Here is a 25,535-nt window from a genome sequence, read left to right as displayed (position 1 = left end):
ACATCTGTGTGCACCATTTACAAAATCATATATTTTGTTTTAAACTTCATTTCTCAATTAACTACAAGAGGATGAAACTGATGAAAACAACCAAAATGTACCAAACTGTCATGTTTAAATTCTTTGGTTGGGTCAAATTACCAACACAATATTTTTAATGTGACAGCAGTAATTTATCATTGTGATCAACTGGTTGCATGTGTGAATATATCATTTCCTAAAACACCACCAACATTTTCAAACCTTTAAGTTTACAGATGAAATTTATTTGTCACATTGCTTTATGGACCTTTCTGGGGAGTTACACGAAATTCTCTGAGGAAATGGGTATAAATCATGTCTTTCCTGCTATCAAAGAAATTAATGATTGCAGAGTCAATCTGCTCATAACAGACATTTAAATAAAATTTACTTTTACCCAGTGCCCATTGCTCACCCATATTGGAATTCCAGTTACTTACTACCTCTTCTTGGAACATGTAACTTAAAAATACGTGGTCTCACCAGCTAATAACAAGCATAACTGGATAAACAATTACAAAAATGTCATTTAAATTAGACTTTGTGTAATTAACCTTTGTGTAAAATAGTGTATATTTAATTTTCCATTATAAGGGTTTGGCTTTATGTTAATGTAATATACATTATTAGGAACGATTTACCCATACAAGTGTGGACTTTCCAAAAGTTAAGTCTATTTAGTGTTTCAAAAGAGGACAAAAGCCATGTAATTGTCACACAAAATCTTACTTGCACTCTTTTGAACATGAAAATCTACATGAACAAGACACATTCTCAAAAAAGCTGCAGTTATTTGCACTTTTTTGGACACCATGTAGAATCCATTTAATGAAAAAAGTAAAATAAAATACAGAAGGTGAGCTTGAAATATCCTAATGTTTAATGAAAGTGTGATGTACTGATCAGCAAGAAAGGGGTACAGTAAAACTACAAGGGTAAAAGGTAAAGTAGAGCTTGGTACTGGAAACAGGTCTGTCCATTTCAACCGCAAGGCAACTCAGTCTCGAGGAACTGCTCATACCCTCGTGGACTAGCTTGCTGTGTGTCAAGGATGCGGGTGGAGGGTGCAAGGGAGTAGGCGCAATGGTACTACAGAGATAAGTGTGCTGTTGTCGTCACATAGAAGTAAAGGAAACGTAAGGGAAAAAACAATTCCTTCTAGTTTTAACTATATCCCTCTGATCAATGTTCAAAATGGAAGCGCCCACATTTGGAGCTAGCTGCTGGGTCTGATCATGACTTCCACTTTTCTTATTGGGGTTCGATAGGTTCTCTTTTTTTTTTCTTTATCTTTTTTTTAAACATGTTTTTCCTTTTTTCTGTTGGTTCTTTAACCCCTCTTCAGAATGCACTCATACCGCATAGAGTTCGTAGATCTTCTTGGCGCAATATGCCAGGGCAGCCAGTGCTATCGTGTTATGAAGTCTCTTTCTGTGGATGTCATCCCTGCGTACCAATACCACAGGCGTGGAGGAGGTGAGCGTATGCAGGGGCAGCCGCGAGAGTTTTTGGCTGTCATATTCCACCTGGTACTTGCAGCAGGGGTCAAACTGCCATGAAATCCCGTAGAGGGCGGCACAGGCCACACTGAGGGCGCCCGCGGGCAATGCCACATAGCGCGAATATTCAGGGGGCAATGAAAGTGGTGTCAAGAGGCAAGCAGCACCTGACAACACAGCCGTCTTGTGCAGGCAGTTGCCCACAGTAATCCAGCGGGCTGTCTCATCTCCGATGCGTGTGGGCTCGATAACAATGTATTTATACTGGGCCTCCAATGCCTGTTCCAGCTCATACTCAAACTGGTCCTGCGCATTCTCCCCGTTGTAGATCTCATGCACAATGTAGCAGTCTGTCGCCGCCATCACTCCCCTGTGAAGAAACATGAGAGAGGGCCAGAAAGTGGTGAGAGAAAGCAGGAGTGGTAAGACCTATATGGCTGATGTTCCTCCATTTCTGCATGAACATACCCTTCTTTGTACGTATAAGAGAGTTCTTACCTTGAGGAGGCAAGCTAAAATGTTTTTACTTTAACAGTTTCTAATTTAATTTCAGAACGGGGTTGATAATGCAGTTGCATTCTTGTCCATGAGTCAACACCTCTTAGTAAAGAGTATGAGCAACTGTGAGGAATTATCAGCACATTTTATAGTACTTCAAGGCTCGGTTAATCTGTATTTATCCCAGACTTCATTCATCAATGTCTTGACATTGCAAGATTATACTTAGGCGTGTTTTATGGAATGTGCTCCGAATATCTTTGTTCAGCTTTGTATACTGAAGCTTCATAAGTAGTTTAGAGTCTGACATCACTTTTGTCAGTTCCTTACAATCAAATACCAACACGTTGACAAAAGCCGTCATAATGTGAAATATGGTTTAAGATATAAATAGCAACAGTGATAAAATAAATCTGTCTTTAACAATGATGTATTTTTCAGCTACATGAATATGTTAAAACTGATACATTTGGACAGAGTTTACGCAACTAATTCAAACTTATATATAGCACTTCCGGCAATAATTACTAGTAGATACTTTACTAAATAGCTGAGTATGATTAACATTTACAATGCTACTTGAATCCGCAACATCACTCAGGCCCTATAGAGCATGTTGACAAACTGACAAACCTAGAAAGACGCAAAGTTTATTCGGCTTAAAAGACTACTGAATACGGGGCTAGGAAACAAAACGCTTGAAAGTGTACTAAATACTTACAAATTAACTAAAAGATCGAGTAAAGTACATAGCGTACCTGACTAACTCGCTTGCATGGTAAAAAGTTGGAGGAATGGCCAGCTAAGTTGAGGACCATTTTACTTTCAGATCAGGTCGACAAACACAGCCTGTTAACACTTTCAGTTAAGTCAGTGAAGTGCGGCTTGGGGACCTTGGTATATCGCAGCGGCGAACTACTGAACAAAACTTTTCCCGCAGTTTTCCACTTGATGTGAAATAACCAAAACATCACATGAGCTGCTAGTGTGTTTCCCTGCTAACGTTAGCTAGCTCTACGCGGTAGCCAGCTAGCATTAGCTAACCATGGGACAAAATTTCGACTTGTCGCGTTGACAATCAACTTCAAATTCCTAACGATGTGAATGTACGGGAGCTGGTGAGTGGTGACATCGACAAAACGTTTAATCGAATTCAAACATTTTCATTTAATGACCAAGATGTGAAGTAACTGACCTCTCCCTGCTTACTGGGACACCGCGCCTCCTTCCCAGCGACGCCATGTTGGAGATACAACCGTGATTGCAGCTGACGTATGTCAGTACTCAGCCTTCTGGGTAAAGTAGTATAATATAGCAGCCGACGCATTGCCTCAATTTGTACATGCACTACAAATCCCGCGATACACCGTGGACAGGATGTGTGCCTTTACGTATTTTTATTATAGCACATAGAAGTTTGAGAGGTCAGACCGTATTGTAAATGAACCCAATAAAAATGTAAGGAGTATATTTATTTTAAAACAATTAACGACACACATGTAGCAAACTTGGAATACATAATAAATACAGACACCCAAGCATTTCAATAATTAGCCACGCAAACAGAATACAGAACTATCTCTTTTATAGCATAATGTATGCTGAAAAGCTATGTGACAGTCCATCATTTTACGTCCCGTTTTCTGGTTTGGTAAAATGACCCATGTTATGTAGGCTGCGGGGTACTTACCCATGTTGTGTCTTCGCGTGCTCTGTTTCTGTGTCCCCGTGCGCTATGAGCTGCCCGTCCGCGTGCTGTAACCTGACGCGCGTTGGATGTAATGACTATAATGGCTGCGTTCAGGAATGTGAGATCAGCTGGAACCTAAAGCTATGCCAATCACAATCATTGTAATATGTTGTGATGTGTGCGTGAAAGCAGTTTTACAATAATCCAGAGATGTAAATAACGCATGCGTAATCAGTACAATCTAAAATCAATTAAAAAAAAAAAAAAACAATTGACGCCGTCTTTAAAACTTTTAAACAATATTTATAAATCTATTTGCTCGACCTTCCGCAGACCCTCAGTAGCTACATAAGATTATTTTATGTAAGTTATAATCAAGGATTGTTTTGTCAAATAAATTCTATAGTAAATTTTAAGAATCTTTTGATTGATGGTAAGGTGCAGATAGGGTTGCAGCAGTACTGATCTCACAAATTCATGTCTCTAATGCATAAATGACATGTTTATTGATTTCATTCTGCTCAAGGTTCAGTGTCAGTATGGTGGATGAATCCAGGCTGTTTAATAGAATTAAGTAGTTAGCAAATTAAAAAGTCGTCACTAAGGACTTTTTTTTTTCAACATACAGCACATAGACACATCTATGGATCCTCTACGATACTGTAAGTTAACACAGCTTAATAACTGCCCAAAATGAATGAAAGTTGAAATATTAGTGGAGATAAGAAAGCTGGAAATGGTATTCGGACTGACAATGCGTCATTCTTGGCATGACCGCCAGGTGGCACCAAAGTAAAGAAACAATTTACACAGTCATCCCTCCCCTTCCACCAAAGACGACAATACGGGAGAAAAAAAATATGAAATATATTTAGCCACAGAAAAAAAAAAAAAAAAAAAGCAAAGAAGTGTATCAATGTATCATTCTGTGTCTGTGCATAGTAATGGCACACCTTAAAAATTAATGTTTTTAAAGTAAACTGAAAATGCACTTTTTTTTTTTTTTTTTTTAACTTTGGTTTAATACTGTAACACTGATGTGATAAGTGGGTGAATTGTTTATTTATAGACAAGAATGGCAAAAGAAAAAAAAAAATGTCAAGCACAAAACAATGTAACAAGAACCAGTACAGTTGCATTGATAGACCTGATCAGAGCTATTAAATCAGGCATTTCACAGGAAGAAAAACATCTCTTAAATCATTAAAAAGTATATGCCACCCTCAAGAAAGAACAAATGGAGCAAGGATTTTTCAATTAATTTGGATACTTAAAACAGTCTGCTTTTCCTGATGTCTTTTCCTGCCAGAGTATGTTGAGTAACCTGAGGTATTTTACTCCTCAACACATAAAGATTGTCAACAGCAGAATCTCGTTAAGAGCCAAATAAGGAAAAACAGTAAAACACGGTTCAGTTTTTTTCATGTAAGTGCCTTTATCATTTAGACAATAGATGGCTAAAGAAGCTTTGTTGGTAGAGGTATAAAAAGAACCAAGATTCAGTAAAAGCTAGAGTACACCCTTTAGCCATTCAGGCTTATTTTCCTAATGAACAGAACAAAGGACAGCAGACACCAGAGTAAAATGCCCTGAATATAAGAGTACTGTTTTCCAAATGCTGGTTTGAGCAGAGATTTTATCTAAATCATTAGAGATACCACACCATTACAGACTCCAAAACCAATATTTCACATATTTAAACAAAATGGAGAAAGTAAGTGTTGTCTTGAAGCTGGGACAAGACTACACTTTAGTTTGACGTCTCCAGTTGTTGTTCTTTGGTTCTGAGTATGGATCTGTTTGACTCTACAATAATGGGCAGTCAATTCCAGTTTCTGGGAAAAATGTAACTGATAATGAAACCAAATCTATTCTAAAATAAAGAGGTTAGGAAATTAAATTCAAAATAAGATCATCATGTAGGCTATATATTACCTGTTGTCCACCAAATGTATACCTATACGTCTCTACCTTGGTTATTTCATCTTTACTAATTAATTCAATGTTTTATAGATGTGTTTATCTTTCATACCATATTAAACTAGCACACGACTTCTAAGAGAGGAGAGGAAAAGTAATTTTAAAAAACGCAAGTGATTATCAAGTGAAATATAAGTGCCTTTTGAGTTTCTTTAAAAGGAAGTGCTTCCATCCAGACCATCACAGAGAAAAACCACCTGGTCAACAAAAGCTTTCGTCTGCTCATGGTACGTTCCAAACCCTTGTTTCTGGTCAGCGATGATGATCCATCCTGAAGGTTTGTGTCTGTCTGAGGTACCAGGCTTCAGCTTTGGTTGGTTTTATTTGCTTATGTTTTTACAAGTCGCGACCTGCTGATTCATTTCCTGTTTTCAGTGACTGTGCATCTCCTGTGTTTTGGACATAACTGGCCAGTCGACCCAGCACTCAGATCACGGAAATCTTTCCGTGGGATCGGTCGCCTCTGGATTCATTCAGTGTCATTTTTAACAATGCCTGGAAGGTCCTTTGTTGTATATCAGCCTCTAACTCCAAAGCATGCTGCAATGTTTCTCTCCTGGGAGTCTCTGTCTGCACATCCCCCCTCTTCCAGTGCAGTATCATTGGTAAATATGTTCAAAGTACTGAGGCTGAGGATTCTCTTTCACATATTTCTGAATGTACCAGCAGGTCAAGTGGGCTTTTAGATCCTCTTCCACCACGAAATCCATGGCAGCCTAATATCCCCGCAACACAAAATCACACCCAAATAATTATTTATCAGACAGCACATAACATTAGCACATGGCACTGATTTTCATTTTTGATTACTTACTGTATCAGTTACAAAGTAAACAAAATGGCAGTTTTACACCTCAAAACTATGAAATAAATTGGTTCTTTATTAATGAAAATATGCTAGTTTTAATTTAAAAAGAAATCCAGTAGGCCTATATCTTAAAGAGTCATACCTTGGCCAGATGCTTGGCAATTCCTCTTCCCCTGTAAGCATCTGGGACTTCAGTATGTTGTAAGTCCACCGTTTTCTTCCCAACATATTCATACAGAAGAACTGCGCGGTCGTGAGATCCTAAGGGCAGGTACAAGCATATATTTGAACAATACTGAATGTAACTACTGTTATGATTGAATCACTGAATGAGGTACACCCAAAGAAGAGTAGTCTGAGTCAGTGAGTAAGTTGTCATTTACAATAAGCAAAGTGTATTTGTACAATATAAAATTGTATAATACAAAAATAAATCCACATTGTCAAAAATGGTAACACAAGCTCAATCATCAAATCCCTCCGAGCCTCCTGATTCTAAAATGACTCAAAAAGTGCTCGACCCAATCAACAACTTTAACTGTTTTTGACAGAATGTCTTCTTGTTCTAATTTTCCCTTTTCTTTCTGCAAACATGTCGGACAGTCACACTATAGAGTCGGCTTTGACACTGACATCCCCACCACTTTTCCACACACAGTGACAGCCTTGACAAGTACAAACAAGTGCTGGTGGTAAAGCAGAATATGCTGTAGACAGATAAAGACATAGATAAAGATCTCCACAGAACAATGCACCTCCCTTATCATTCTGTCACAAACATGTTTTATTTGATTTTTTTTTTTTTTAATTCTTTGCAATTTATGATTAAAGCTAAATTAATAAGTATCTGTCATTGAAAAGAATATACACAAACTGACACTACTTAAGTACAGTGATGTACGTAGTTTCTAATATATAGTATTGTCAGTTTATGGGTGTGAAAACATCAAACTCATAATTATTTAAATAAATAAAGTAACTCACGATGGAAATTTCCGCAGTTTATCTGAACAATTCAGAAAGACAAGCTCATTTGATGTCTCTAATGAATAAAAAACAGTGGTATTCAACTAAAAATGAGTAAAAGTTGAACATATGGACAGGCTCAATACAAGAGAACCTGATCTGTTGAAAGCTGAACTCAGTTCAAGAATGACCATTAAGTTATGTTGTGTGACTGGATGACAATGAAGGCTGCATATTTGCTTTAGAAGTGGGACGAAGAAAACGTTGACGTCGTGCAGAAACAGAAAGCTGCACACTAAAGTTACAAGTTTAGGAAGTTAACAGCTTTGGCCAAACACTATGTCTGCTCACTTCTGACTCCAAACATGATCTGAACAAAGACTTGACACGCTGAGTGCTTAAAATCTAAAACGCCTCTGTGTCTTAAATGGCAGCTGGAGTTATCAATACGGGCAGGACGACGATGTTAGCAGCAAAAGAGCGACACCATGCACCGAGCTAATATATGCTAGCTAGCATGCTAAGTGTTTATGTTGCATTGAACTTACCATTCAGTCGTATGACAAACTGCCGACGCTTTTTATCGTGCTCCACCTGGATTGGAGAGTTATTTGCGTCAAAGGTATTCGCCGTCGCTGCCTGTGCCATAATATGTCCTTACAGTTGTCGATGACTGCCGCTACGGTACTCTTTAATGTTGCTAACCAGAAATGGCTACATGAAATAATGAACGGTCAAAGCAAAACACTCCATCCAGCAGAATCAGCTGTGAAGCCACGTGACATCCAGCCAATCAGCGGCCGCGTTGTCTGCACGCAGGAAAATGCCTAGACAATACTTCAAGATGAGTTATTGTAATTTCGATTAAATGACTGAGACAAGATTTTGATGTTATATCTCAAAAAGACACCACAAACTCTCAGAACTGGAAATACAACTATATTTATGTTTCACATGCTGCATTCACGGCCATGGGACAAAAGGATGGTGGGTGAACATGCACAAAAAAAAAAAAAAAAAAAAAAAAATACAGTTGTGCAAAAGCCATAGACCACCTTTAGTTTTGTAGTGTTTACAGAGTGGAAATGAACAAATACATTCCTCTATCATTTTCTTTTCTTCATAATGAATAACTAAATTGTATGTTAGAAACAGAATCAGAAATACTTTATCATTCCTGGCATTGGAAATAATTGGAAACATTGCAAAACAATAGCATATATGCAAAAATATAATGCAATGCACAGAGAATGACTCAGACAAAGAGATTATAATTGTACTATTGAGTCCAGAAGTGTCCAGAGAGTAATCTGCCACAGAGAGGTGGAGCGGAATATATGAACACAGAAATATATGTATATGAACTGCACAGAAATATTCCCAGCATATTATACTGGAGATTATAAATTTGAAATAAAATACAAGTATGTCTCTATATCACTATGATTTTATATTTCAGTGTGGAAAATGTAGTCTTTCTTCAGAGGTAATTCACCTAAGAGGTTGTTTTTCATAGGTTAGATTAGGTCACACGTCTCAGACCCACATGGACACCTGATCCACTCTGTGTCCTCAGCAGGACAAATACACAGGCAGCCCCTCGACTTCCCATTAGGCTTCAGTGATGCCATATGTGTTTACTCATTACTTTCTGAACTGTACTGACATAAAATTAAAAATGTCATGAATCTGAAAAAACTCTTGGAGCACTTTGAGACATTCAGCTACGTCAAGTTCACTAAAATTACTGTGTAGTAATCCTGTTAAGATGTTGGGCTAATCCTACAGAACTCTAATGGAGTGTGTCAACTCTGCATGGGATTACATGTGAGTGGCTCTTAGGTCTTTAAAACACTGTTGTGTATCAATCTGTTCATGCTTGGTCTCTGATGGAAGGGAGAAGAAGTCTTTTAGCAAATGGATAAAAACTTTTGAAACATTTAATGTTCTAATTTATTCTGTTTTCACTAAGGTGTTCAACATGATGTCCAGGCAAAGGTAAGTCACAGCTACAATATGAAATATTTTATTGAAAATAGAAAATAAATTAATTATTAGTGATGTTCCTCCCAAGGAACATGGCTGATTCTTCATTATACTTATATACATTTATGTATTTTATCATTTCTTAGCTGTATAGACTCTGTCAACAGCTAATACATTATACTTATATTGCTAATAAATAGTAATAATAATAATAATGATAATAATAATAATAATAATGAACTTTAATGATAATACCTTAAAGCACATATTACACTAACTTTGGGGGTCCTGCAATCTCAGAGTTTCCACAATTTCATATCCATGAAAATAATGTAGAATACAGTCTTGTAACAGCAGTTATGTGACCACCAGTTTTAATTTTCAGTGCATTTCTGAAATACTTCAGCTCACCTGCAAATGGGAGGACTGTGTTGTTGGACTAAATAACTTATGATTAGTTTCATTATCTTAAAAATGTATCTGTACAAGACAGCAAGTATGTTTGTATCCTGACCTGAACTGCTATTTGATCTAAATAATTGATGAAGATGATGTGCTTGAAATAGGAATAACTGTACTAATTTCAACATTAACAACCACCTTTAGTGCAACTAAATAAACATGGAATTAGAATATTGCCTTTTTGTTTATTTAAAGCAGGTGGCCTCAGACCCTGGCAAACAATAAGATCAATAAGCCGGTGCAGAAGAAAGGGGGGAAGGTAAGCATTACATTCACTACGAAGGATTCATTAACGCCTAAGACTTTCATCTTAAAAAATGTCCTTTGTAGACATAACTTGAATTTGCATTTGATGTATTAATTAACATTACTTAAATGCTTAAATGTGGTGACATATAACATTAGCAATTTTGATCATTATTTTAATTATTATCAGTGATAGATATGTTATATTTTTGGAGCCAGTGGTGAGACATTGGGGGGGGGGGGGGGGGGGGTAGAAGTAGAAGTAATAGTACTAGTAGTAGTAGCTGATTCAGATCATTGGATCTTGTTGAAGTTCAAGATGGTATTTAAAAAATTTGCCCTCAGGTGGTCATCTTCTGTTTTATGGACTGTTCTGTCCATAAAAGGGATTCATTCCATGTTTAAAGCTGAGGGAGAAATACTCTTGCTTTTATGGTTTTTACTCAACAACTTCCAATTTTTCTTGCATCCTTTCAGTTGGCAGTGTAGCAGACTATTTGTATATCTATACAAAATATTATTTGACTATCTTCCATGTTGTTCAACTACCTACACAACAACATCCTCATTGGGGTGAATTATTTTATCTTAACATGTATGCATTTGCAGTCGTTTGATTTATGTAGTCATAAATGGCTCAAGATCAAGTCAGTGCAGTTAAAACCTGCACAAGTCGCTAAGTCAGGACTCTGCTAATTGATTTCTCTGTCCTGTGGTCCAGCCACAGATTGATTGCCTCTGCAGTTGGTGAGGTTGCATCTCCAGAAACCGGAATAGACCGCCTTTATTAGACGGCTCCCCGATGCTCAAGTGTGATTACACTTCAGCTACTGTGTGTGTATGTGTCTGTGACCAGGATCACAGTATTGGTCAGATGGTACTTAAGTAAATTAAGAGATCGTGAGGATTAAAGATTTCTCTCCACTCGTGATTGGATTTTATGTGTCACAGAGTCCAAGTTGGGGCAAGTGATTTTTGACACTTGTATTGTCACTCTCAAAATTGACAATCACTCCTATCTTTTCATAGTTTATTTGAGATTTTCTTTTCTCATAGTCACATTTCTGCTCATTATCTTTCTGTCTCTGTTAAAGGAAGTAGCCACATTATCAGTGCCTGTGTCTGGTGATGGCAAACAGACTGGAAACAGTGCAAGTAAAAGCAGTGCTGGTTCAGGACGAAGCAACAGTGTCAGCAGCAGAGGTGGCGACTCCACGACTGGTAGTAAAGTTGGTAGCAGTTTGAAAAGAAGCAGCACCAGTCAGCAAAGCAGCACTGGCCACCAGAGCACCAGACCAGCATCTCGCTCTTCCAGACCAGCTATCCGCCTCAGCAGCAGCCGGAGCTTTTCATCCCTCCATACCTCCTCTTTCACAGCTGCACCGTTCATGAGAACTAGCCGCTCTCTCAACAGACTCGACCAAAGAGATGGTAATTCATTCATATTTTATTGAGGATCCTTGTTCTTGTTTGTCAGGTATCTATGAAATTCACATGCACATTTACAGTATATGTAGTATGTCTAAATTATATGTTATATTATAGTTCAAAATGATGTGTATATATTTATCTTAAAGTTAAAAAAAAAATGCCAAAGATGTTTATGAAATGTGCATTTTTATACATTGTTTTATGCATAACTGTTATGTTTCTGATTTGGATCATACAGAAACAAAATCACAAGAAAAAAAGGGACAATCCACAATAAACAAAAGCCAGGATTCTGTCAAGTTATCCTCATCTCTGGAATCACTCAGGTTGGCTGCTGTTTTTAAAGCCTTTGCACTTTTCAGAACCCACTGTTGTGAAATGCTTCAATGGCTGATGATCAGATCTTGAAGTGATTATTGTTTTATTTGTCTAAATTATGGAACATATATGTTTTTTGTTATTGAAAGGGATAACAAAGACCAGTGTCATGGCGATAACACTGAGGAGATGAAAACAAGTACAGCTAGTCCGACTCCAGAGTCTACCTCCTCTGTGATTTCTACTGCATGTCATCATCACTGCAACAAAGTAAAGAAACAGGTACTTCTCCATTAATTTGATTTTTGATTTAATATAAACAGTATTTACTATATAATGTGCTACAGATCATGGGAAGGATTTTGGTGGCAATGAAAGTACAGTCTTTGTGATTTTGTCTATTTGGGCCAATGTTCATCAGCACCAAAATACATATCCAAAAGTATTTATATCTACAGCAGTGGTTCCCAACCTTTTTTGGCTCATGACCCCATTTTAACATCACAAATTTCTGGTGACCCCAGACGTTCAAAACAGAGATTTTTTTTTTTTCCTAAAATTAATGTATTTGATCATGTAATAGTTTGCTATACTATGTTGCAAGTAAACATTAATTTTCAATGACATTTAGTCTATATAATGTATATTATTATGGACGTAGGCAGAAAAGCCAGGTGTAGATTACTGCACAAAGTGAGAATTTTATTTTCCTTGGTCAGGATATGTACAGTCAGTCCAGCTTGGATTTACAAGACTGACAGTTAATACTGAACAAACAATAACTCAAACTATGAATTATGAAAGAGCTGCAGCATCTGAAACCGACCACAATGAACATTTGAAAGATAAACAGTACCACAGAGCTTCATTTTCAGCTTTACAGTTTGTCATGCCTTTTATGGATTGCGATTGTCTCTCTGAACTCACCAAATATTTTTTATTAGTAAATTTCTATTTTTATTTTATTCAGTTACTAGAAATTTCAGGTGATACCATTTGAATTCCAGGTGAGCCTATGTGAGGTCCCGACCCCAAGGCTGAAAAACACTGATCTACAGTATATAATCACTGGGATAGGACTACTGTCTAGCCGTATAAAAACCTCTCTGTATTTCTGAATCACTGGCCTTGACAATAAGAAACACCAAAAAAATGTGGCAGAACATGAGGCTGTGGGTGTCGTCCAGTTTGATTCCTGCAGGTTAATGAAGGTATGCAACAAGGATCCATCTTGGGGCATGTGCATTCCTGATTCTTTCTGTAAATAAGGTAGCTGTGACCCCAAACTACACATAAGTAAAAATGACATATGGTGCTGTACGTAAAGATACTGTGCACACTGGCCCTGAGGACAGAGGGGTTGGTCTGGTCTGAAGGAAACAGAAAGAAATTATTTATTCAACTCTAGAATATGAAGTGTAGGGAGCTGAAGTTTGCATCTCCAGCTTCTTCTTCTTCTTCTTTTTTTTTTTTTTTTACCTTTTTTTTTACCTTCATGATGCCACACATTACTGAGAGCAAATGATTTAGAATCCAAGCAAAGAAAACACAGCTTCAGTTATGTTTTCTTTTGTAGGAATTAAAACGGTCAGCTCTCCCTCAATACCACTGGCTAAAATGCCTCGAGAGGAGTGATACCGCTACTGTGAGTCTAATTATAACACATGCAGTTTTTCACCTTGTCTACTGTCTATCTTAAATAAGAACTTTAGTTATTTCACTAAACATCTGCATGTTGCTGTGGTAGCACAGAAACAATGGCTGTAACATATTCCATTGTTATGGTCACATTTAAGATGCTTTATGTTTTTCCCAGTCTAACTTTAAGAAAGGATGGATGATGCAGCAGGATCCGAATGGACAGGTGAATAGTTAAAAACACCAAGATGTTAATTTGAGAGAGCAGTGAGACAATGAAGATACATTATATTGTCTTCTTCTGAATGTCTCCTGTAGTGGCAGAAACACTGGTTCGTCCTCAACAACCAAATCCTGAGGTTCTACAAAGATTCAGTAGCTGATGAGGTGCGCCTATAAGAAGCTTTGTAAAATCAAAACACTAACTGTAACTTATATCTGTCAATGTGGATATTAATAAAGTAAATTTTAATATATGAAGAGCATATCAAATGTGAAATCTAACACAAACATATGACTTGCTGTAGTTGGCAGTAGGTTTATTAAACAAATTCTTGACTTAAGCCTTAAGTCTTGTTCCATGATTGTTCATTTCAGGCAGCTGATATGGACGGTGAGATAAACTTGTCCACATGTTTTGACATCAGGGACTACCCAGGTCAGAAGAACTGTGGTTTTCAAATTCATGTGAGTTCAGTAGACGCTGCAGTAACTGTACAACGATCTGCAACCAAACCGGTCAAATAACATCTAATAGTGGTACATTTTGACAATGACTGTAGCTTTACATCACCTACATAAAAACATGGTGATTTTAATAAAGTATAAAGCTAATGATGAAATATGATGTTAAAGAGATGCTACACAGGCAAGTAGGCCAATACTCATGTTGTATGATGATATTTTAGCTGTTGCTTCTCATTGATGTTGTTGGGCAGGAGTGGAGTAGCATCTCATCTGTGATTGTGCTCATTTAGGCTTTTTTAACAGAACAGCTTTGATCTTCACGGCTGCTTTAAGACACTGTCTTTGAGGTTAGTTTGGATGTTGGGTGGACAGATGTTGAGTCTGATTTCTCTGTATTTGAATCGTGACATTGTGGGAAATAATGGCTTATTTATGGTTTCTGTCTTGGAGGAGTGATGTTCTTTTTGTGGATTTATGTTATCTTTTTTTTCAAATTCTGCTTTCAATCTGTACTTTTTCATTTGTAATTTATGTACAATATTTCACTGCAAGTATTTTAATCAATGCTGGGTTTGACCTGATATCAAGACAAAGATTCTTATTTATTGATCTTTTCTAGTGGTATCAGGGACTTAACATGCTAATCTGTAACACAGGGGAATCGGTATGGCTGCTTACAGGGTTGGGATAAACATGGGGGAAGTGTTTATGTCTTTATATAGGCTCCAATATGTGGGCCCGTGTGGTCTACACCATAATTATATGGCTCAGGTCACCCACAGACAGAAATGTAATGAAAACTGTATATCTGTTAAAAAGAACCTCTCCATTGCTTAAATTTATAAATTTGTGTGATGCTCCTTTTAACATGAAACTTGTTAAACTACTTGTCTGATTCTTGATGTCAAATCAATCAGCATCAGTACTCACTAAACAAGTTTTCCAATACTGTATTGTAATGTACTGTTAGTACTGTTTGTGCAAGATCAGTAATTATCGCTTTAACTTGTCCAATGTTTAATTATCCCCTGTACTTGTCTGGTATTATTAATTTGTAAGGGTAAATGGTGGTAAAGGTAATGAGCATAAATACAGCTGGACAACAGCCTTTCATTAAGCAAACTGCATCGCTATCTTTAACTATAACATGAAGCAATAAATGATATTATTTCTCTGACAGACCAGGGATGGAGTGTACACACTCTGTGCTATGACCTCTGGGATGAGACGTAACTGGGTCCAGGCCGTGTTGAAGAATGTGAGGCCCACTGATACACTTGCCATCACAAGGTAAACAGATTTCTATTACACTATATGGAAAAAAATATCGAGACATATCACAATCAGGTGTTTTATTGCTAAGAGGAGGATGAGATACAAAATGACGATAAATGTCATATTGAAATAAATATCATTGCAATAAATGTTTTATGTCTTCTGTAGGACTAATTTTGTTTACATTGTCATCTAAAACTCTAGTTTTTACTTAATTTTACTCAGTCTTGAAATTTTTTATTGCTATAATGTAAATGTAAATGTTCTTCCTCTATAGTTTTCTGAATGTTTGCCACGTTCTGTCCATAATAATTATTTTTATATCAAACCACAAGTAACTGTCTGGTTTCTTCAACTCTCACTCAAAAAAATCAGCCTTTAGACTTAAAAGAAATATTGATTTCACATTTAATGTGAGAATTATTGACAAGCATCATGAACATTAGATTCTGATAATATTTGAAGACAACTACAGTGGAAAGTTATACAAGTTATAGGTGTGATGTGTCATAATATTTTTTGCCCATTTAGTGTTATTTCCTATTAATATAGATGTTAACCCTGTTGTTTAGTTTATTCTAAGTTTATAAATGTACTTCCTTTAATGTTTACAAGCCTATTTGTGGTTGGTTGTAGGATTTAAAACATGAAAATAAAGATCATTTCTATATTCTCTCTCCCAGCTCCCCTTCACAGCAACACACTCAGCAGCAATCAGCTTCACCATTAGATGTTCTGGGGAAAGCAGAAGAATCAAACAACACCTCGGAGGAACACTGCAAAGATGGACAACATGAGATCACAAACTTTGTAGAAAACATGAGTGAACAACAAGAAGAACAACAGCCCACACCACAGCCAGAGACAGAGCACACCTCTGCTCTGGAAAGCTTTTCTTCATCGTTGCCCACTTGTGTTTCACCCTCTGCTTCCTCTGCATCATCTCATGTCAGTCTCAAACAGCGAGTGGAGGAGGGTGAAGACGCTTTGTGTCAACAGTGTCCGCATGTTGGAACCACAGAGATTGGTGAGTGACTGAAAATAGTTAAATAAAAATCAAAAATAGAAAAACAGTATGAGCTCCTTACTGGAAAATGTCTCTGGGAGCATGAAATGCATCTAATATACTGTAAGTAGTTGTTCTGCTTAGAGGTTTGTTATCATATTTCAGAAATATTACCTTGTTCCATTTACAGGTCAACAAACCGTGCAACACTTCATGTCATATCACCCTGTATCAAATTTCTTCTGTGTTTGGTGTTGTGTGCAGTAACTTCAACATCAGATCGATCAGTCAATGAATGTCTTGATGAACATTCAGACACACAGATTAAAACTGAGCAGACTTGGCAGCAAGATGACAACACACACCACAAGGAGGAGCAGCAGGTATTGATAAACAGTGGCTGTGAGTGCATTAAAGAAGAGAAACTACTCTGTGGGGAGCAAACTGGACAGCTTGTCAAAGAGGTGAGACTGTGTGTTTGTGTGTGTGTGTGTGTGTGTGTGTGTGTGTGTGCGTGCGTGCATGCGTGTGTATGTGTGTGCTAGTCCTCCAACAGGGTAATACAACCAAGAAAAACGGCAGTGTTTATTTTAATATAGAAATATTAATTTGTGGCCACTGAGGTAACCACTTTTATGTCTGTGCTTGATGGAAAATTATTTATATAAATGCTTACACGCTCTTGATACTGTATATCCCAGTGCTCTGAGGTTCGTTACAGGCCTCAGAGCTCATACTCATCATTGTCTTTTATATGCTCAAGTTGGATAGACAGATCTTTTTACATGCAAACTGAAACGCCGGTATTCTTTTATTTATAAGTAAGTATTTTAGGTCTGTTGCCATCATAATTATTGGTCTACATCTGCTGGAATGACATTAAAAATTACAATCCCAGGATCTTTCATATCTATATGTTCCAAAAGTCTGAATAGAACTGGGAAAGAACGCTTTAAAATTTTCTGCACCCACTGCCTGGAACAACCCACAGAAGGATATAAAACTGAAGGAACTGGTCTCTTTAAGTACATTTAAACTCATTTTAAATGAATTGGAAAAGGATAAATCCAGATGTAGATGTTTTTGTAACTGACTGAATCAGGTTTTGCTTTGAAATGCTTTTAAGGAACATTGTTGTATACTTTTAGTACCTTTTAAATTATTGATAATGTTTTAAATGTATGTTTTTAGTTTAAAGTTTAATGTATGGTTTTAGAACTGCGTTTTACTATGTGTTTTATGTGCATTTTTAGTGTGGATATATAGATGAAATCTCAATTGACTGTAACTTCTGCTGCTGCTGTCTTGGCCAGGACACTACTGCAAAAGAGATTTCTAAACTCACCAAGTCTTTTTTCCTGGTTAAATAAAGGTTAATAATATATGATAACAATAACAAACAGGAAATAATGAAAGAAATAGCCACTCAATTGTGGCTAGTGTTATCGCCTCAAGTCTTTTTGTGTGGTGTTCGCATGTTGTACAGGTTTCCTCTATGTCCGTTGGCTTCCTCTGCTATCAAAAATATGTATGTTAGGTTAACTCTCCAATCAGTGTCCTTGACCAAAGTATTATTTGAACTCTGGAATTGGTTCCTGGATGCCTCTTAGTGTACTAGGACACGTCAAATCTAGCAAATATTCTGAATCAATGTGAAATGTGTAAAATCTAAGTATTTTACTGGTTTTGTACTCAAGATAGTTGTTACCATTTCTCCACAGCTGGAAAAAACTCAGAAGGAACTATGTCGACTGCAGCAGTTAAATAGGAATCTACAGGATGAGCTACAACAAGAGAGAGAGATGCATTTGAAGGTGAGGCAGGTATAATACAGAAGATAATTACACACAGAAAACATTTTCATCAAAAAGCAGCAAAGATTCTTGTAATATATAAAGTAGTTTGGCCTAATTCAAGTGCATTGTTGTCCTTTAGAGTAATCTTCATTCCACAAACTCCACATTGTCTTCAGACCAAACACTGGCTTTACAACAACTGCAGAAAGTGAACCATGAACTCCGCTATGAGCTGGAGGCACAAAAAAGGATTCAGGAGGAAGCAAAGGAAGCTGAACTACGGCGAAGAGTAGATCTCTTGGCTCAGCAAGCACAGTTGCTAGTCACAGGTGATGCAACAGCACTTGCGCAAGCCCATTTAGAGCAGGATCGCCGGCGGTTTCAGGAGCAGCAGATGGAGTGGGAGCACTGTGTGGCCTCCCTGAAGTCCCAGCTGAGCATCAGTGAGGAGCTGAGGACAGAGGCTGAGTCCCGTTTGACGCAGCTGCGGCAGGAAGTACAGGGTTACTGCAACCTACAACAGGAGGCAGATAAACTAAGAGAAAATTTCCAAGAAGTATCAACTCAACTTCGTGCCTATGAGGATACACAGGTTCAAAAGGAAGCTCGTCTGCAGAAACACCTCATGCTCCTTCAAGCAAGTCAAGAGAGAGAACGGAGAAGCCTGGTTACCAGCCTGGAACAGGCAGAGCAGAACTCGCATAACCTTCAGGAGCAACTGAATAGGGCTGTGCAGCAGGTGGAGAGCCTGACCAAGAGTCAGACCTGGACCCAGGACATTGAGGAGGCTCAACAACAGCTTCAAGAGGAGCTTGCACACACTGTATCTGCTGTACAGAGGCTCCAAGAGGAAAGAGACCAGTTCGAACATCGTTGTCAAGAACTGCAGACCCAGTTGTCAGAAACAGATGGAGAGATGAGCAGATTGCAAAACCGCTTGAAAACTGAAGAGACACACTACTACAATCTAGAACATTCATATGAAGGGGTTTGTGAGGAACTGCAGGTGGCTTTAGGGAAGGTGCAGCAAAGGGAGACAGAAACACAAGATATGCGAGAAGGTTATGAGAGGCTCCTCGACAGGAAGGAGCAAGAACTGAGTGAAGCTCTGTTAAAGATGGAAGTCTTGGGTAACAGTCTGGAGGAGACAGAAATGAAATTGAATGAAATGATGAAAGTTAGCTCAGGTGCCACTGATCCTAAGAAAAAACAGCAGATAACTGAGACCTCAGATGCTGTAGATGTTCAAAACATAGATCATTATTATGCAGAGCAGGCAAGAACCCGGTCTCGCTCAATTGACTCATCACACCAGTACCTTGTCACTGCTGGAGATGATCCAGAAAAATTCATGTCTGTGATCCAGTTACTTGAAACCAAGCTTTATGTTACAGAGGAGAAGCTCAGGGACATCACACAAACACTGGAGGAACATCAGAGTCATATCAGTTGTCAGGACCCACATCTTTGTTCCCAGCTCACTCAGAGTCGGGCCACTGCTCAGCACCTCAGCCTGCTGCTTCACAGTCAAGCCAAGCATAGCCAACGCTTTGCCCAGGAGACAGAGAACCGCTGCAGGATGTTGGTTGGTAGGTTTCAGGTCTCACTGAACATCGTACAAGCCTGCAGGGAAAGGCTTCAGTCCAACAATCTGATTGACATCACAGATTTTGAGAAGCAGCTAGCCACTGTGGCAGCCTGCCTTCAGCAAGGAGAAAAGGATGCAGAAAAACAAAAGCAGGAGTCACATGATGCCATCAAGGTGGGGGAGAGGATTCTTAATGACTGGTCAAAAGTTGAGACCAATATTCAAAGTAAACCCATTGCATCAGAGGATGACTCAGAGAGTGTTGGCAAATGTTTACTGAAAGAACTATTTGTTCTAGACAAAATGGCATCTGCCCTTAAGAGTCAAGAGGTCATTGGTAAGCTTCCCATGGTGCTACGAGAAGATGATGGTGATGTTGCACATAGGTACAAAAGCATAATCTCCCAAATAATAGTTTTAAAAGTACAATCAGGTAGAAGAGAATGTGACAACTCTGAATCTTTGGAAAGTGTCCTGGCCAGAGTCTGCACAGAAGCAGAGCTGATTTACTCTACTTTAAAATTTCAGCAACAGTATGAGGACCTGAGTCTGGCAGATATCAATCCCCCAGAGCTGGCACTTTATGAGGAGCAAGTAGATGGAGCTGCAAAACCACACAACCAGGTTGAAGCAGATGGCAAAAAAGTAGAGTCAGAGGAAGAACCGGCCTTGTTAGAGAAACTTATATCCAGACTGCAGAGAAGGGCTAAATTCTTACGCCAACTCAGCCAAGAACTCTCTGATGACAATGCACCGGTCAGAGACTGTAGTCTGGAGGATAACTGGGAAAATGATCCTGCAGCAGACTTGAATTGGATGCATGAGCAGGCAAAGATGATTTATTTGTCACACAGGTTGTTCTTAGATTTAGAGCAAGCGCTGAAGCAAAGTGAGGAAAAACTGCAAGCCATGTGCAAAGAGCAGGATATCACATTAATGGGTGAGCAAGAGGCTTTTAATAAAACATTATGTAGGCTTCAGGAGGACAACAGTCTACTGAGAGAAGAACTAGAGCGTGCTGAGCAGAAGATAATATCTGTAGACACTGGGAACCAGAAGCTCCTAGAAGACATGCATAAAATTGAGGGTTATCATGAGCAACGAGTTCAAAAACTGGAGGAAGAGTTTCAGGAGAAGATAAGGGAACTGCAGCAGATCCATGAGGAGGAGATGAAACATTTGCACGGATATTACAGCAAGTCTTGTGTTTCCAAAGAGAAACAGAACAAAACCTCCACAGAAGTACATCCTTTTACCGAAAATACCTCTACAACACCAGGCCAAACTGGGATGGAGCGTGGGGACCGGATGCTGGGGGGGAGTGCAGACTTTTACCAAGAAGAGCTGGAAAAATCTGAGGTAAGAGACATTTTTATCAGACAGGCAGACGTTCCACCTGAGATCACTTTTCAATCATTTGTCAGGAATCTTTCCAAAAGCTTTAAGGTGCTTTTTACTCATTCAAAACTTATTTTTACAGAGGTACTTTTGTCATTTTTATACAATGAATTAAATAAAACTCACAAAAAGAAATCACTGCTTACATGTTATGTATGTGAGTGAAATAATAATTTAAGGAAAACAACAGCATATGTGTTTGTCTCTATATTCTCTATCTCCATAAATTAGCTGAAAATTCTTGTTTCTGAATTCCATTAATCTCCTGTCATTAAGAGGTTTACTGTAATGGAGAAGATGCACCAGAAGTTGATATGTGATTTACAGCGACAGCATCAGAAAGAAGTGGCAAAACTTCTGACAGAGAAAGACCAACTGCTGAAGGAAGAGACAGCTGCAACCATGTCAGGTAAGTTTCTGTCAGTCTATTCCCAGGCCCACTGAAGTGAAAAATTTCAGAATTTATCCCCTTTAAATTATTTCTGTAAAAAGTCATGACATTAAATATATGTATTTAAAATAACTATTCCTCTAATCATCCTTAAGAATCTACAGCCTATAGTTTTGCTGTGATGATTAAATAGGAAAGTTATTTGAATGTTTGTGATTTATTTGCCTGTTCCTAATTATCTGCATTAGAATTAGTTCACAGCTTTTGTACCTTATGGAAAATTAGATGATTGCATGTTTCACAATTTAGGATGACTGATTTCTGCTTTTTTTTTTTTTTACAGCCATGGTAGCAATGAGAAGGGCCCATAAGGAGGAGCTGGCGAAAAGTAGACGGTCTCAGCACATCAGGGATAGTGCTGATATCACTCAACTGCACATGGAATATGAGTGAGTGACAAGTAGATAAGGGTTTTATTAAGCAGCATTGATTATATGATATACACTTGTATGACAGACAGTGAAGAGAAGTCAAACGTCTCTTTAATGCCTTCTCTAACTTTTTAAAATATCACGCTACATACTTCATTGTGCAACATCATCTGCCCTTGTGCTGTGTTTTGTGCTTTTCCAGGAAGGACATCCAGTTATTGCACAAGGAGCTTGAGCTTTTGTCCATACAGCACACTCAGAAATGCCTGGAAAACTCTCAGCTGAACCAAGAGCTGCAAGATGAAAGAAAATCTTTGATGCAGTACCAAAAAGAAAACCAGGATCTCAAAAAGAAACAGGTACGTTGTAGAAAAAACTTGCTGTGAATCAATATAGACTTGCAGATATTTTTCTCACCAACTCTTACATCAATGGGAATAATTGATGGACATACAACACTAATCTTCCTCTTCCGTCATCTCGACAGAGGGAAGCAGATGAAATAGCTTACCTTCAGTCCTCTGTAAATGGGACACAGTCTCAGGTGGCTTCACAGTCAAATGACTTTTATGAAATGGAGGTAAGTGTTGGAAAGCAGCCCTTAGCTTATTATGCCACTATACCCAAAAATTCCTGATTATATTGTATTGATGTAGGTGATTCTACGGGCGAGGGAAGCAGAGATGCAGTTTCTCAGACAGGAAGCTGCTTCTCTCAGGGATGAACTCAAGCTTGCTCGGATGGTACTTAAATCTCCTTTTTCATACTGACAACCTCCAAAACATCACAAGTTCTGAACCTTACGTGCTTGTGTTTATAAGGACAAGATATACGCCCAAAACAAGCTCAAGGCCTTCTGCGCAGGTGGCCCAGATGGACTCCATCATGATGCCAACAATCTCTATGAGGATGTAAAGTTTGCCACTTGGTCACCTGGTAGAGACGAGTCAAGACGGAACCAAGGTGAGAGAGAAATCTAGACTTGGATGGATGGATGGAGGGATGGAGTTGTGTATTGTTTCATTTAGTGGTTGGTGAATTGTGTTGCCCTTCTTGATGTGAAGCCTGATGTATCTTAGTACCATATGCTTCAATCCTCTGTTATTTTCTTCATCTTTGTCTCTGTTGCGTTCTTAGAGGATGCCGCTGCAATCAAAAACGATGCTGCTTTTTTGAAGAAATCAGACAAAAAATCACTATATCGTCACTTCAGAGGAATGAGATCTAAGGTAAAACTAATTTGCATTTAAGTGTATATTTCACAAATATTTCAATAGTGAGGACACTTTTAGGTTCTATATAATAGATATATACATATATTTTTTAACTTTGACAAGAGATTAAAAAATTTTAACTTTCATTTTAATCATCCTGTTTCTCCCCCTGATTTCTCTTTTGTCTGTATTTGGCTTCCAGAGTTTAAAAGAAGGTCTTTCTGTCCAGGAACGAATGAAGTTGTTTGAGTCATTTTGATCCAGAGAAGATGAGATGATGGAAAAAATCTCATTTGGTTGCTTGTCATCTGGTCAGTGCCGTTGAAAGACAAAAGGTTCTATGTTATGTGTTTGGTTATGTGTAAGTGCTTGTTTTTATTGTTTTTGTTTGTTTGTTTGTTTGTTTATTTATTTTTTTTTTTTACTGTTGATTTGTCTTGTTGATTCTCTATGAGCTTTGGTGATGGTGGTGTGTGGTAATAATAAAAGACTTCTGAAATATTATGTTGGTCATATAAAAAAAAAATGAAAAGAGACAGAAGCATCAACATAACACTAGAGGGAGCAACACACACCACATTTTCTTTCATTCATTATCATTGCTGTGTAAAATACCTTTTAATAAATAAATAATAGGAAAGAAAATATGTGCTAATTGATATGTTACATCTTGTTTTACGGTTAGTGATTCTCATAGACTTTTCTTTTCATTACTGTACAGAATGCCATGTAGTGTATGGCATTCTAAAAACTGTTATTTACATACTTTACCACTAGATGTAGCATAATGCAACATTTCCTCACCCATAAGCAGTGACTTCTGAAACAGAGAGGATGACTCTGTGCCTGCAACTTACAAATCTGTACTTATTTTATAACTAAAAGTAATAAAGCTGGAGAATATGTAAGAATTTTAACAATGATGGAATTTGTACAAATGAAATTTTGTATTCTGCCATTATTCAGGTAACACAGACAATAAAGAATTTCTATTTAAGGAGTTTGTTGAATTTACTTGTCTCCAGGAAAGTATGTGCACAAAACAGAATAAAGAATATGCATATAAGCTGTCCATGTCTGCATGTAAAAATAAAGTACCCAAAGATTATGTTTACAATTTGCTGTGTCACGAACCTGGACCTTTATTTCCCCCCGGCTACAAATAAAGAAGAGGCTGATGTCCTCTCTCGAATGGGACAAGTATACGTCATGAGAGGAGCACCAAGTTTGCACAACGTTTGGAAGTCACACTCTGACTGCCATGAAGAGGAGCCAGGATATTATCTGACAGCAGACAGACCCTCCAGACACTTTTGCCAGCACCTCTGAATGATCAAATCTTATTGACTACTGTTACTTCGTCTTTTCTGGACATGTGGTGGGTATTTGTTGTGACTTTGTAATAGATCTCAAATAACTGGGAGATGTGTTACCTCAGATAGCCCCACAGCCTTAATATGAGTAGCCTAGAAGTGCCTACAATGTTACAAGGAGAATTTTTATAAGTGATTTTACCTTAACTTACTTAACTTTGTTCTTAGGAAACACAATAAATCACTACATCTCCAGAGATCTGCTTTCTTTGTAAATTATAAATCATCATGCCCTTGTACAGTGCCGAATCTCGATGTTGCTCTGTTCCTTGGCGTCACATTTCTAAAGAGGAACATCGCACCTCATTAAAACCTAACACTCATCTTTCCTTCCCTGTGTGAGAAACTCCAGTCATGTGAGCCTTACTCACTTCAAAAAAGCAAAGCTGATTCTTAATATGGATAATTCTGCACCTGTAAGCATAACTGGCTGGCTGTGACATTTGAAAGTGCTGCACCTGTTCATTAAAAATTAGAACTTTTTTTTTTAATATATATATCTGGTATACTGAAAAGAGTGTACAAATATGTTTAATACATGTTTGAGGACCATTGATCATTGTCCAAACTCAAAGGGCACCCTGGGACACACGCCTCCGTCAAAGCCCCACAGTCCTGTAAATAGATCAAATGTATTATCTTTATAATTATACTAGAAAACCAGACATTGCAAAAAAACTCATCCCTTAGATAATATCAATCACAATGAATATTTCCATTATACTGAACTTCCGTGGGGACAGTGAGGAGGTAATTTAGGAAAATGAGTTTAGAAGCAGATCCTAATCCCGATCTGGACCATCAAGACCAAACTTCTGTAAAATTTTCAAACT

The 25,535-nt window shown here is 37.9% G+C and overlaps 3 protein-coding genes across 12 annotated transcripts; 1 reads left to right on the top strand and 2 right to left on the bottom strand.

Annotated features, from left to right (window-relative positions):
• Positions 1-249: 249 nt before the first annotated feature.
• Positions 250-3,806, bottom strand: tmem11 (transmembrane protein 11). 2 transcript variants are annotated; one of them, XM_030140529.1, is made up of 2 exons: positions 3,709-3,806; positions 250-1,890 (listed from the first exon to the last, which is right to left on the bottom strand). In XM_030140529.1, exon 2 carries the CDS (start codon positions 1,881-1,883, stop codon positions 1,374-1,376), a length of 510 nt encoding a protein of 169 aa, XP_029996389.1. In that variant the 5' UTR covers positions 1,884-1,890; positions 3,709-3,806; the 3' UTR covers positions 250-1,373. The 2 variants fall into 2 exon arrangements, with proteins under 2 accessions (XP_029996389.1, XP_029996388.1); XM_030140528.1 differs by lacking the exon at positions 3,709-3,806 and adding an exon at positions 3,214-3,318.
• Positions 3,807-4,748: 942 nt separating this feature from the next.
• On the bottom strand, positions 4,749-8,228 carry natd1 (protein NATD1). Its single transcript, XM_030141930.1, has 3 exons — positions 8,011-8,228; positions 6,639-6,757; positions 4,749-6,404 (listed from the first exon to the last, which is right to left on the bottom strand). Exons 1-3 carry the CDS (start codon positions 8,108-8,110, stop codon positions 6,288-6,290), a joined length of 336 nt encoding a protein of 111 aa, XP_029997790.1. The 5' UTR covers positions 8,111-8,228; the 3' UTR covers positions 4,749-6,287.
• A 1,080-nt stretch (positions 8,229-9,308) lies between these two features.
• On the top strand, positions 9,309-23,611 carry LOC115424385 (early endosome antigen 1). Of its 9 annotated transcripts, none has more exons than XM_030141614.1 (22): positions 9,309-9,460; positions 10,109-10,169; positions 11,251-11,587; positions 11,826-11,913; positions 12,055-12,187; positions 13,482-13,550; positions 13,722-13,769; positions 13,862-13,930; positions 14,141-14,230; positions 15,411-15,520; positions 16,189-16,532; positions 16,776-16,975; positions 18,233-18,334; positions 18,447-21,254; positions 21,570-21,702; positions 22,028-22,133; positions 22,318-22,474; positions 22,603-22,695; positions 22,772-22,858; positions 22,937-23,078; positions 23,253-23,344; positions 23,532-23,611. In XM_030141614.1, the coding sequence occupies exons 1-22, from the start codon at positions 9,444-9,446 to the stop codon at positions 23,586-23,588; spliced, it is 5,343 nt and encodes a 1,780-aa protein (XP_029997474.1). In that variant the 5' UTR covers positions 9,309-9,443; the 3' UTR covers positions 23,589-23,611. The 9 variants fall into 9 exon arrangements, with proteins under 9 accessions (XP_029997474.1, XP_029997476.1, XP_029997475.1 ...); XM_030141616.1 differs by having other exon boundaries at positions 10,106-10,169; positions 16,827-16,975; XM_030141615.1 differs by having other exon boundaries at positions 10,106-10,169; positions 18,233-18,325.
• The last annotated feature ends 1,924 nt before the right edge of the window (positions 23,612-25,535 follow it).

This window comes from Sphaeramia orbicularis, chromosome 8 (genome assembly GCF_902148855.1).
Source record: "Sphaeramia orbicularis chromosome 8, fSphaOr1.1, whole genome shotgun sequence".
NCBI classification, from domain to species: Eukaryota; Metazoa; Chordata; class Actinopteri; order Kurtiformes; family Apogonidae; genus Sphaeramia; species Sphaeramia orbicularis.
Note: the sequence above shows the minus strand (reverse complement) of the source record. Positions and strands in the feature narration are given on the sequence as shown.